This window comes from Neopelma chrysocephalum, unplaced genomic scaffold, assembly GCF_003984885.1.
Source record: "Neopelma chrysocephalum unplaced genomic scaffold, ASM398488v2 Primary Assembly neopelma1_43, whole genome shotgun sequence".
Lineage (NCBI taxonomy): Eukaryota > Metazoa > Chordata > Aves > Passeriformes > Pipridae > Neopelma > Neopelma chrysocephalum.
The window spans coordinates 4802694-4816479 of NW_020897702.1; the positions used below are offsets into that span (position 1 = coordinate 4802694).

General features: G+C 39.6%; 1 protein-coding gene across 1 annotated transcript in view; it reads left to right on the forward strand.

Annotated features, from left to right (window-relative positions):
* Window positions 1-13786, forward strand: part of FLT3 (fms related tyrosine kinase 3) — a 35299-nt gene that overhangs the window by 3328 nt on the left and 18185 nt on the right. The window contains exons 2-8 of the mRNA XM_027677699.1: window positions 773-897; window positions 2443-2645; window positions 3390-3505; window positions 5715-5832; window positions 8340-8476; window positions 9082-9218; window positions 9300-9453. Of these exons, the coding sequence (XP_027533500.1) occupies window positions 773-897; window positions 2443-2645; window positions 3390-3505; window positions 5715-5832; window positions 8340-8476; window positions 9082-9218; window positions 9300-9453 (990 nt within the window). The remainder of the gene's footprint in view (window positions 1-772; window positions 898-2442; window positions 2646-3389; window positions 3506-5714; window positions 5833-8339; window positions 8477-9081; window positions 9219-9299; window positions 9454-13786) is intronic.

A 13786-nucleotide genomic window follows, 5' to 3' on the forward strand; every position in this document is an offset into this window, starting at 1 on the left:
CTTCTCATGGTTTTCAGGGTGATGTGCTCCATGATCTTGACAGGCACTGAGGTGAGACTGGCCTGTACTTCCTCAGGTCTTCCTTTTTTTTTTCCTTTTTGAAAATGACACTTACGTTTTCCCATTTCCTGTCTGTGGGAACCTCACAGGAGTGCCACAGATTCTCAAACAGGATGGATAATGGCTTAGCCACTTCCTCTGCCAGCTATCTCAAAATTCACAGATGCATCTCATCAGGTCCCACAGCCTTGTTCGCCTTCAGGTTCCTTCGATGGTCTCAATTCTAATTTCCTACAGCAGGCAGTACTTCATTCTCCCCATCCTTGCCTTTGCCTCCTGTGGGAGGAATGCTGCATGACTATCCTCTGGCTCACAGTGGGCAAACGCTGACCTGCACTGCAGGGTTTGATGCTGCAGGGCCCTTTGTAACACACTGATGCAGAAGTGAAGTGCAAGAGGGAGCCTGTCTTTGGTAATGTGGTTTCTAAAGGAGCCTCCATAACACACAGAAGCTTTTCTGCAATATTATGGGACATACTTCTAAAGCGGGATGTGTTTGTATTTTTGAAAGGTCAAATAAAGTTTCCACTCAGCTTCAACACACAAATGCACAGTTAGCAAATGCATACAGTATATCTGCATATGCATTTTGGCACTTTTTTAAAAGATGTAATTTTTCTACAGTTTTGTTGTATTTTATTTTCACTAAAATTATTATCTCTGAGCAGACATCTAGACTTTATTAGATTTGTTTTCTCTTTCTGTTTTGTAGTTCTTGTTATGACAGCAGTTGCTTTCACTTCTACAATAACTCAAAATACATCTGAGATCACATGTGAGTTTATCAGCCAGAAAGCTGAGGGTTCAGGAGCACCAGAGACATCAGTATCTCCTAAGGTAATATAGCAGAAAATAATTTGCTTATAAAATGTTCCTATCCATTCCAGAAATACCCTCCTAGAAGTGTACAACTCAGTAAAACTTAAGATGTGAGGATGTCACAGTCAAAATAACCAAGGTTAAGCCAAATATGACTACAGAAGGTTAGAGGAATATGTATATCAAAATTCATACTTGGAAACTGTAAATAGTTAAGTACCAGTTTTCTCTAAAACTGACTTTTTAATTGACACCTTGATGCTGTCATATTCCTGGATGTTGCTGGCAATGTGTCAATGTAAAAATATATTTGAAAATATGTGGCCTTAAGAGGGGATTTCCAAGGCCATGGTGTGAATGGGTGTCCTACCGTGGGGTGTGTGTGTGCCATGGCTGCTGGGACTGATAGGGAAGTTGTACTGCCCTCTATTCCCACCACCAAAGCCCATAAATCCCTGACTGGTCTAACCTTGACTTCGACACCAAAGCTGGACAATGAATCAAATATAACTTTATTTTCTTCTCTTTTGACTCAAAATGGCAGAAATCCAAGAAGAGATGATGTGCAATTAAATTATAAATCAGCTGAAATCTGCGATTAAAATAGTTCCTGAGGATTCTTGTTTCATGAAAGTCTTATGAAATCTTTTTCATTTCTGAACAAATAAATCAGATAACAAATGAAAGTGTATCAACCAAAGCTGTGCTGTTCTTGTGTCTGACAAGGCAGAATTTGGCCGTTATTTCTAGATACTTTTCACGCCAATCAAAAGGAAAAAGGAGCAAGGAATGAGAAGAACCAACCAGCCAAGCAAAATTGCAGGGCAGAGAATGCAGTGAACTCCATCCTTTCATAAACTTACACTGGATAAATTTCACCCACCAAAATAATAGAGACATTGTGGGCTTCTCTTCAGATGGAGCTATTTACTTGGCACCTTTTGCTGCAGCTGATCTTAGAGACTCATTAATCCACTGGTGGCTTTCAGAATGACTGCAGAGTGTTCTCTTTCTGTTTGCAATTCTCTTTAGCCATATGCAATGGTGAGGGAATGAAAATCATGAACGCATGCAGCCCCAATGCTCCTTACCTACTAAAACACCCAAAGAGTTGAGGAGCAGTCTAGCCATTTGATGCAGTGACAAGTAGTAGGATGCTAAAATAAACCCAACATTCCGACCCTGCCTTTACATTAAGGTTGCAAACACACAGGTTTTATTGTAGTTCTATGTCTTCCTACAGTTCTAAAAAAGAAGAAACAAAGTTGAGTGTAAAGAATAACATATACCACTAAGGGAAGTTATCGAGTTTCTGGCTAAAAGTTATCGAGTTTCTGTTTTGTGATCTCTGTCTAGAGAACAGAATTAACTAATTCAACAGCAAACCTATAAAGTTTCCTCATGCAGTAGAACTCAACATATTTATGAATAAGTTTGAGAGTAGAAACGGGAAAAAAAAACAAACAAAATGAAGGTGTTATTTTACTATAATTTGTATTCGTATTTTGGCAAATAAAGCTAATTGCTAGTAAATACCTAACAATCTGTCCTTCTGTATTGCAGATTTCTAACATTTTGGAAGATCTTGGGTGTTATTTGAATTCTCAAGGAACAGAGAACATCTATAAAACAATTAAAAATGTGGAAGTCAATCTATTTCAAGATATTGAATTAAGAATAATAATGAGAATTTCAAATATCATTTCATGCTTTTGGTTCTTTAAAGAAAGAAAAGCTTGTAAACTTTTTTTGGACTCAGAGAATCAGTAAGTCAAGGGATATAGTGGGTCGAAGAGTCTTTAAAAGGTCATTTCCTTTAGGATTCAAATTGAAAGTATTCTGTGTGATTGATTTCACATTATGTATTATCTTTTTCAATCTCCTAATCTTTCTTAACTGTTGTCACCCAGCTGCACATTGCTTATTTTCATTTAGATATATGTACACACATGAATCTTAGAACATTCCGAAATAAGCTTGTTCTTTCAATTTGTATAGCATCATGTGTGGAGGTCTCCAGGGGCTTTCTGACATTGATCTATTTGAGCTTTGTGGTACTCATGTGGGAAAATTGTGATTTTATAGTCAAAGAAACTGAGGCATGAAGAATTATATGACTTTTAGGATCACAGAGCAGATCAGGAACAACAGCAACAGCATTCTAATTCTCACAGCCAAACCGGGGCTGGAACCTGAGACTGAATTATTGCCTCCTTGTGCAAAACTTCTAGGTAAAGCATTTTGATGTGGAACTCCTGAACTGTCCTAAGCTCAGGAAGCCCCTCCTTCCCAACGCTCAGCATTAAGCATGTTGTACTTGTGTCTGTAAGTTCCTATGTGCACTTGTGTAGGAAGATACATGCTGAAAGCACTTCAGGCTGAAGGGCACTATGTAAATAACGAATACTAGTGTTTTTGCAGAGCTAAAGAGCTAACATTTCATTGTGTGTGCTGCATATTACCTTCTTTATGTTAACATGACAAATACCACTTTACTTTCTCTTTTATAGATATATTACATCTTTGACTTTTTCACAAATAAAAGAAGGACAAGCTGGAAAATACACCCTCTTGGTCACAAGTGAAACTAGCAATTACACAGTAGTTGTGCCTGTTCTCGTCCGAAGTGAGTATATCTACATGAAAGGGGTCATACCATCAATAGGTTCAAGGGCAGAGGCTCAAGTTCAGCCAAAGCAATGAAGCTTCCATGAGCTGCATTTCAATCATCTTCCTAGATTAGCATAGGACTTGGCAGCTGAAATCAGAATCACAAACTCTGTGAGAGTCATCTTTCTTCAGTCAATAAACCATGCAAATGAACAAATAAGGATGTAAATGCATGGTAGCTCTCTTCTCTGTGAGAGATTCCCCTCTGTGACAAAAAGGACAAATCGAGAGTGGCTTTTGTGTGCTTTCAAAGCTTTTGGGCTACATTTGTTTGCTTTCATTTTAACCTGTTTATTCTGGTGTTGCTGGCTGGGTTGTAAGCTGGACCAGATCAGGATATGCTTTTCATATTCTGGTCTCTGGTGCTCCCAAGTCACAGTTTGAGCCACTGCCATTTTTCCACCTGTGCCTGCTGCTGGGTCTTTCACTTCTCTCACAGCTTTTCCTTTTACAATTCTGTGTTCAGCAAGAGGTACACTGAGGGAAGGTGAAAGAAAGTGTCCCTCTTCTCATTGTCAGCCTTTACTTGTGATTTACTGTGTTTTAGAGTAAAACCCATCAGTTCTGCAGCTGCTCAACACAAGGGTGCCCAAGAAGCTGGGATTTTAACTGTTGTTAAATGTTCATGACAGAGCACCTGTGAGGTGTGACTTTTTGAAAGGCTGGGAGTGGATTTGATTGAATTTTTTCAAGGTTCACACAAGAGACATCTCTGATGCAAAGGCAACTGCTGCAACAAAGTGCAAGCTTCTGTTTCTAAGTTGGGGTGTATAAAAACATCTCAAAGCACAAAAAGACCCCTGTTGACATGATTTTTTTGAGAGAAAATAAAGACTATATTATTTTGTCTGAAAAGAGCCAAATTTAAAGATAAAATTTAAAAATGCAAAAGAAATTTCAAAAGCATCAATCCAAGCAGCTAAAAGACCCTTCTAGATACAGGTTTAACAAGTATCACTACTTGCCTTGTTTTTAATAAACTGTAACAAATCAACCTTTTTTATTCCATCTTTTAAAATATTTCTTCTGTTTAATTTTTTTTCTTTCTCAAGTGTCAGAAAGTCACCTCTAATCTCTCCTTGTTTTATTTGAAGGCTTATTGTATGTCTCAATTATAATTTTAACAGCTTCATTGAGGGGACAAGGTATTAAATCTTTCATTAAGGATTGCCATCTCTACTATATCAATTAAGCTTTAGAGGTAAAATATGTTATTACATGCACAAGCAAGAATAGTTTGAAACACTGTCGATAAAGGTCTTTTCCATATCAATTGCTTGAATTGCATTCTCTTTGCTCCTGTGAATCTAATATCATAATTACATCTCATAAAATCCTTCAGGCTAGATGTGAATCCTTCAACTGGGATGTGAATCTCTGTAGGTGAACTAAACCTTCTAGGCCCAGCTTATAAGAGCTAAACGAGGAAAGAAATTAAAAAGTCGTAAGTATTAGTTTCACCTTAGCATGTCACCTTGCAGGCAACGGAAGAAGACTGAAAAAAATGTCACTCTTTTGGATGGAAGCTGTAATTTCATTGAAAGATGACCTAAAGCCAAACTCAGTGTTTTGCATTTTGAGTCAAATCTTCAACAGTTTTAATACATTACATTCTTTGTGCCTACTCCAAATCTGTGCTTGATAGGTTCAGGGTCCTGGAATCATTTCCCTCTGGGTTACAGAAGAAGGGTAGAAAACTCTGCTATCAGAAGTCATTATCACCCATTGTGTTTCTGTCCTGTATCTGATCTGACTGAGGAGTATGCAACAATCCCACTTTGTGTACAGACTTTGTAGTCTCATCAGATAATCCACCAAAGGAAGGGTTTAGGATGTGATTTCAAAAGGTATTTGTGCTCCTGCCCATTGAAATAAATAGCAACCACAGCAAATTAGCACCTTTCAGTATCAGTTTCAGGATTATCGCCTGATGTATAGGGAGGATGCAGGCCTTTGGTACAGGGAACCTGTGAATTTAGCAATCAAGGCTGAAAAGCTCATGAGACTAACCCACAATACTGCTAGGGCTGAATAATTTTCTGATCCCTCAGTGTTGAAACCTCCTGAAAAAATTACAGCTCTGTAACTTCACTTACTATGAAATGAGCAAAACACTGTCTCAAAATCATTTCATCATTCTTAAACATTTGCATGATTTTTAACAGAAAAACCAGGCAAGCCCTATTTCAGGAAAAGGGAAAATTCGGATTCTATCGAGTGCATATCTGAGAGCTACCCCCAGCCCTCAGTGGAATGGATATTCTGCAAAACACCTGAAAAGAGGTATGGTGTATGTTTATATGTGTGTTATATCTCTAAACTGAAAGTTTCCCATCTTCTAAAGAAGAAGTGACAGGATGAGAGGAAATGACCTCAAGATGCGCCAGGGGAGGTTTAAATTACATATTAGGAGAAATTTCTTCACTGAAGGGTTGGTCAGGCATTGGAACAGGCTGCCCAGGGAAGTAGTTGAGTCCTACAAGTGTTCAATAAAAGTGTAACATGACTCTTGGAGGCCCAGTTTAATGGTGAATACAGCAGCATTAGGTTGATGGTTGGACTCAATAATCTTAGAGGTCTTTTCCAACCTTAATAATTCTATGATTCTACATTGCTTAGTGCACCTAGTGAGATAACTTAAAAAGAGCTTTTGGTTCAGAATTTTTTGAGATGGGCTCTGGTGTTTGGCACACCAAGATGATGGTTGAAAACCTATGTCTGCAACATATTTTTCTTAGAAATTTTGACTGTTGTGCTCTTTTGGAAACTATCAGCTCTTGGCTTTAAGAGTGTTATTCCACATTCTAGTATTATGATGTCACAGAAGCAAATCAAAGGTATTTAATTTCCCTCTAGTTTTTCACATTTATTTGAAATTTTAATCATACAACTATAGAATACTTTGGGTTGGAAGGGACCTTTATAGGTCATCTAGTCCAAGCGCACTGCAATAAGCAGGGTCATCTTCAAGAAGATCAGGTTACTCAGAGCCCTGACCAAAATGACCTTGAATGTTTCTAGGGATGGGGCATTTACCACCTCTCTGGACAGCCTGTACCAATGTTTCACCACCCTCATCAGGAAAAAAATATTCCTTATATCTAGTCTAGATCTACCCTCTTTAATTTAATACTGTTATCCCTTGTCCTATCATAACAGGCTCTGCTAAAAAGTTTGTCCTCATCTTGCTTATAAGGCTTCTTGAATTACTGGAAGGGTGCTATAATTTCTTCCTGGAACTATCTCTTCTTGAGGCTGAACAACCCCAATTCTCTCAACCTGTCTTAATAGAAGTGTTCCAGCCCTCTGATCATCTTTGTGGCCTCCTCTGGACTCTCTCCGATATGTCCATATCCTTCATATGTTGAGGGCCCCAGAACTGGATATAATGCTCTAGGAGGGGTCTCATGAGAGCAGAGTAGAGGGGCAGAATTATCTCCCTCCACATGCTGGCCGTGATGCTTTTGATGCAGCTCGGAATACAAGTGGCTTTCTGGGTTGCAAGCACACATTGCCAGCTCATGTCCAGCTTTTCATCCACCAGTACTCCCAAGTCCTTCTCTGCAGGGCTATTCTGGATCCATTCATCCCACAGCCTGTATTCATACTAGGGATTGCCCTGACCCAGGTGCAGCACCTTGCACTTGACTTTGTTGAACCTCATGAGTTTCCCATGGGCCAATTTCTCAAGCTTGTCCAGGTCCCTCTGGATGTCATCCCATCCCTCAGGTATACCAAGTGTACCACACAGCTTGGTGTCATCTGCAAACTTGCTAAGGATACACTCGATCCTGCTATCTATGTCATTGATGAAGACATTAGTACTGGTCCCAATACAGAGCTCTGAAAGACACTGCTTTTCACTGATGTCCAACTGGACACCAAGATATTGATCATTACTCTCCGGATGCGACCATCCAACCAAATCCTCATTCACCAAACAGTCCACCCATCAAATCTGTATTTTTCCAATTTAGAGAGAAGGATATTGTGGGGGACCATGTCAGAGGCTTTACAGAAACCCAGGTAGATGACACCTGTTGCCATTCCCTTATCCACTGCTATTGTCATTCCATCATAGAAGGCCAATAGGTTGGTCAGGCAGGACTTGTCCCTGGTGAAGCCATGCTAACTGTTTCAAATCACCTCCCCGTCCTCCATATAACTTAGCCTAGCTGCTAGGAGGATCCGTTCCATGGTCTTCCCAGGTGCAGAGGTGAGGATGACAGGTTGGTAGTTCCCACAATCTTCCTTTCTACCCTTTCTTATGTTTCCCTTTTCCCAGTCACTGCAGGCTTCACTTGGAACATTAGAGCTGGGAGGATACAAGAGATCATAATTTTGTGAGCTAAATAATTTTTCCCATTCTATTAATATATAAAGTTTATTCTATTAACGGTGGGAATAATGCCTTTCTCTGCAGTGTGGTCATTTGGGATCTGGGTCTCATAAAGGCTGCTGGATTTGCAGTAGCTCCCACCATCAGGAATTTAGAGATGTGGTGTGAAAGCTTAGTCTCTATGATTTCACTCTTGTCTGGATTTTAATTACATCATTACCTGTCTATGAGCCAGTTTGAGCATATTCAGGTCGTTTCAGCCCACATTTCTTCCTAGACTGTGAAATTTTTATTTTCTTATCTTCATCTTTCCTAGTTCCTTTTCATCCAACTATGTAAGATCCAGTTTTCCCACTATTGTTTGCATATTCTCATGGCTTGGAGATTTATCAGATTTAGTTGCTTGAGGTTAACCAAATGAGTCAATGAATAATTGTGCTTGTAATTGCAGTTGCCCTGATAAAATGCATGAAGAAACTGGAGAAATAGATGGCATACAGATGGTGCAACATGAATTATTTCAAACTTACATATGGTGCTGTGCAGATAATGTCCTGGGCAGAGAATGCACCAGCCTCTTTACAATAGGTAACTTCCCTCTAAGGTTTTCTTGCATGCGAGCTCGTTCCTGACACTGAAGTTAGTTGCACTATTCATCTGAGTATGCTTTATGGGCTAAGCTACTTGTTTCTAATCACTGGAACAAATATAACAGTGAATATGTTGCTCTGTCACAACTTTAAAACCTAATTCCAATAGTTCTTTGTGGTCTCTGTAGAAAACTTCTTGCTTTTCTATATTTGCTATGCATGTATTGGCTTTTTGTTCATGCTTTTAGGACTGTGTTGCATGGAAAAGCTCTTTAAGGTGTTCTCAAATATATACACATAGAAATAATTTTTAATTTGTATATATATATGCAGGTTTGTTTGCCTGTTGTTTTTTTAATAAACCTGACCTGAGCTAGGCTATGTGCTTGCACCTGTGCCCTATCGATATCTTGTAAATTATGACAAAATTTGGTTTGAGACATCTAAATCCATCAAATTTACTAATTTCATGATTATTGTAATTATCATTGCAATGAATAAATAATGAATATCTATACAGCATTAGCAGAAAAAATGTTGATATAACCAAGCATTTTTTCAGGCAGAGTGATAGTTGTTTCAGTGGCTGTTTTGATTTTGTAGATTTGAATGAAAGGCAAGCAGCACCTTTACCTGAACTGCTACTTAAGGTCGGGGAACCATTGCTGATCAGATGCAGAGCTGTTCACCATAATTATAAATTCAGAATAAAATTATGTTCTGAAAACAGAGAAGTTCAGGTAAGAAGATAGGGCATATTTTAAAATTGGTAGTATTAGGCACTATCAACTGATTAAATTGGAATCTCTGTTGAAAACTAGGATCGCCAGTTTGGAGGATTAGACTACCTAGCAGACCGCTCAGCAATTCAGATCCAGTATGTATATGCTTCAGAAGCAGGAAGAAGTGATAGTGGACGTTATACCTGTTCTTCTACTGCTCATCCGAATCAAACTGCTTTGGTCACAGTTTTAGGTAATTCCAATCCCTGGTATGAATTTGTTTCCTCAGCTGGATGTTTTGCTTTATTTTCCATGTGGCAGTTCTTTGCTTGCAGGTATGCAGTACATGTTTATAGTTCCTTTGCTAAGGAAAAAGTCTGTTTGCACTTACTGGCAGTCCAGGAGAGCCAAGAGATTAATTTGAACTGAGTCATTCTGGTACCTGAATACAATCAACCTTTTCTTCGTATTGCTTTTCAAATAATTCCCATTAATAATAATTCCCAGTGCTTTTAGAAGTGAAATTAAATGGCACTGGTTAGAGATCTAGTCCATATGATTGTTTCAATGGGATCTCTAGAAACATAGACTGGGATTCATCTCATGTTGCTGTAGGTGATTCTCAGCCAGTGTGCTGCAAAACCAGTGGGGACACAAAGCTATAGGGTCCCTGGGGGCTATGCCTTGGGCTTTCTGGGCAGCAGGGACTTCTATAGTTGTGGAGCCCTTCTGCGCGTCACCAAGGGGAGTTGCAGAGCAGATACAAAGAGCTAGAGCTAAAGCACTGCTGGAGCTGGCCAAGAATACAAGAAGTATGAGACCTGCCCTGTGTGTTCAGCTATTGATGGTTTGTATGTTAGTTTGGTCAGTCTGGTATGACCACTGACTGGCTTCAACCAATGTGAGACAGAAGTATCCTGCTGTGACTTCAGCATGGATTTTTAGAAGCTGTAGCCATGGACTCAGTCTCCTCCTCACCATTGCACCTCCCCTACTCACATATGGCATTTCCACCCCACCTTTGCTGTGCTTTCGAGGGTGGGGATGTAAGACAGATGTTCTTGTGGCCTCTGCTCTGCTGTTCTGATGGACCTTTCAGGTGATTGTTGCTCTTATACAGAAAAAGAAGTAGACACGAAATCTACTTATGTGGGCCTGATCTGGGTCCAATAGGACAGAATCAAACAGTTGGAAGGTTCTTGCTGGCAGGTTTTCCTACTCAAAACCCAGAAAAAATGAGAAATGACTACTTCCTCTTATGGCAAGGGAGTGGCTGACAAGAAACCACTTGAGTTTGCCAGTTTTTTTATGGGAAAGTGAATCTGAGAAAGAATTTTAGCTCCAAAACACGTGTAACTAGTAGCTGAAAATAAATTTAAACTGTTATGTTAATGGAGAATGTAAGCCCCAACAGATTGTCGAGTGATGAATGAATGCTGACAGAGATGGCAAGCTGCCGTGCAAAAGTGCTGCTGCAGCTGTGATGAATCCGAAGGAAAACCTGAAAATAGAGAGACAACTACTCCAATATTATCCTTTGTTCTGAGTGTCTCCTGCTCTCCAGGCACTAAAGGGAACTATCTTCCTGGTGCCAAGCTACATAAGGCCTGAAAATTTTAAAAAGGAAACTTCATTCTACTTAAGCAATATGTTGATTTAAAAGCCAGTGGTGTTGAAGTTAGTTGAGAACAGCCCCAACTGCAAAACTTGTTTCTCAGATGGAAATAATATACAAATAGGCACAAATCTGGAAAAAAGACATAAAAAGGAAAGCTGTAGGTAGAACCATTATGCTGGAGTAGGCACTGGGAGTAGTTTAATGACTGGTGTGCCTGGAGTTGGAGCCTGTAGCTCTGATAACAAGGCTCTCTGAAGCACTCACCATGTGTTTGACCTTAGATGTAGTTGCTCTCAGAGCTTACAATACGTAGGCAAGGAATGATAGGAAGTGAGAACGGTTACCCCAGTCTCTTCAGAAATTACTTTCCCAGTGCGATATCCTCTTTTCAGATTCTGCTAACCACTGAGCAGGAAGTTCTCCCATCATTTACAGTAACGAAATACGATACCTGGGCTTTTTTTCTACATACATGTTAGTGAACAGGAATGTAGAAGTGAGAGGATACTGTAGAGGTAGGGCAAGATCCTCCTCTTTATCAGTAGTGTGCACAGGTCAGAAATAGTGGCTTCTTGTATATATAAACTATCAGGCGTGAATATGTGTGACAGTCACGGTATATTTGAGTCACTGTCCCTGGAAGGCTGCATTTCTGAGAAGGGTATTTTTTCACTGCAAGACACGAACCTACAATCATTGTCTGTACCCTTCTTAATAGCCCTTATGCCAACAAAAATTCTGAGGGCTCACTGTCTTTCCTGAAGAAAAAATTGATTTGTTTACTTACAAGGTGGATAAAAGTAGGTAATGTTGTCATACCTAGCACTAACAGCTGTGCTTCTCTCTCCAAGGTTCTGCAGGGACATCCTGTACTTCTGATCCACCCCAGCCTTTAGCATAATGTGTTAATGGCTGGTGTGAATTCATACTGGCATGCCAGGTTCCGTTTCAGCAGTTATACAGATACAGATACAGCAGTGATACAGATACAGATTTCACTCTGTTGCCCATGTCTGTGTCCTGCCTTTAAAATATTACTGTGCATGGGTCAGCACCTATAGCTGCACTGGAAATCATTGTGATGTAACTTAACCAAGAGAAAAGTGATTTGGTTGGCACATACTGCATTGCCTGGGGAGCCTGGATAGCATAGCTGCATGCATGGGTGCTCTTCTAATCTCTAATAATGCCTTGCAGCCAGACTGCTTTGGTTTGCTCTTTGCTAACTGATACTTCATCAACTTATCCCATTTTATGTGGCTGGTCAGGTCAGGCAGGGTGGTTAGGCCACTTTAAAGCACAACACAGATCATGCCAATGACTGCAGCTGCAAGGCTCTTTGTTTCTGCAGTTCTTATGCTCAGTTTCCACCAGTGTTGAATAAAGAATTTTTAGCACTACACAATCTTGCTTCAGGAATATGTAAGCTATTTTGCAATATTTGTTTTGCAAAATTTGTTTAGAGCAACAAATAAAAAAATATGATAAACACAGAGACTTGTTCAGTCTCAAGTTTCATCTCACCTCTGTGTCATTACTAAATGTAAGAAGTCAGAAATACACTTAAACCTGCCAAAAATTATAAATTGAGCAATAATGTGCTATTTTGTTTCTCCTTCAATAAAGAAACTACTTTTTTTTTTCTGAGTTGTGTTCCAGAGAAATAGCATACACTGCTCCAAGGTCCTTGTATGCACTCTGGAGAAAGCCTTTACTCTTGGCTGGTTGTGTTGTTAACAGTACACTCAGAGATTATATTCTGCCTGGACGGGTGAGGACCAAAAGATGAAGGTCCAATTTATAAAAGCAGTAAGCCTTTAATATCAAAAAGTAGGAGAACAGCCATGAAAGGAATTGCTTCTTGTTTTAAAATATTGACTTTTTTTTGGTTTATATGAGAGTTTTCAGGTAGTATTTTTCAAACCAGTAAGCTAAGACAGAGATAAAGCATGCCAAGCAGAATATAAGGTTATAATCAGAAGAAAAACACTCAAAAGTAAAACCCAATCTAGCAATATTTTTACAGTGCAGTTTTTCACCATGTGACTGATTAACACTGCCACAAGTTTCCCAGAGGTTGTAAAGTCTACTTCCTTGGAGATATCCAAACTCAACTGGACATGGCTCTGAGCAAACTCATCTAGTTGGACCAGCTGTGAGCAGGAATTGGACTAGATATCTCTTCCAATGTATATGGTTCTGTGATTTTTACAGAGCTGATGCTAACCCCACTGCTATCTTCAGGACAGCCTCCTGCCACACATCTACTCTTCAGTCTCTTTGGGTAGGATTCATTTCAAGTCATGAGACATTTGGCCTCAGCAATGAATTTTGTTCCTTCAACAGTCAGTGTCAAGAAACAGATATTTCCAGAAGCAACTCAGTACATCTTCGTTATCTTCTATTTTACGACAGGGTACATCTGGATATGCCTGTTTCTTTCCACTGAGTTTATCAGAGGTCCAAACAAGTAGCTTAGATGGATCACAGAACTTCAGACATCTCCATTAGGTGAAACAAATCCCTTACTAGCAGGGCAACTGTCAGCAGCACATGGTTCATGGACATCTTCAAAACACTTTTCCATGTTGCTGTCATCTTGCATGAAATATGTCTAATTCAGATGGAGAAACAAAGCAGCAGCTACAAGACTAATTTAAAAAATCTTCAGCTCATTTCAGGGAAGGAGAACTACTATCAGCATCTGATTATGCTGGTGGTGCCCCCTGGTTTTTCTTCCCTCTAGTCGAAAAGCCAGGAGTTGCAGCTGTTAACACCTGGAATACACACCTAACCCAAACCAAATAAATAATGACATTGTTGACCCTGTGATTCTGTAGGGCGTATTGAGGAGAAATGTTGAAGCATTTTTAAGTGCTCTGGTCTGACCAAATACACAACTTCACCAGGCTCAAATCATTTGTCTGCAACTGAACACAGTGACAACATTTCAATACTATTTTGAAAC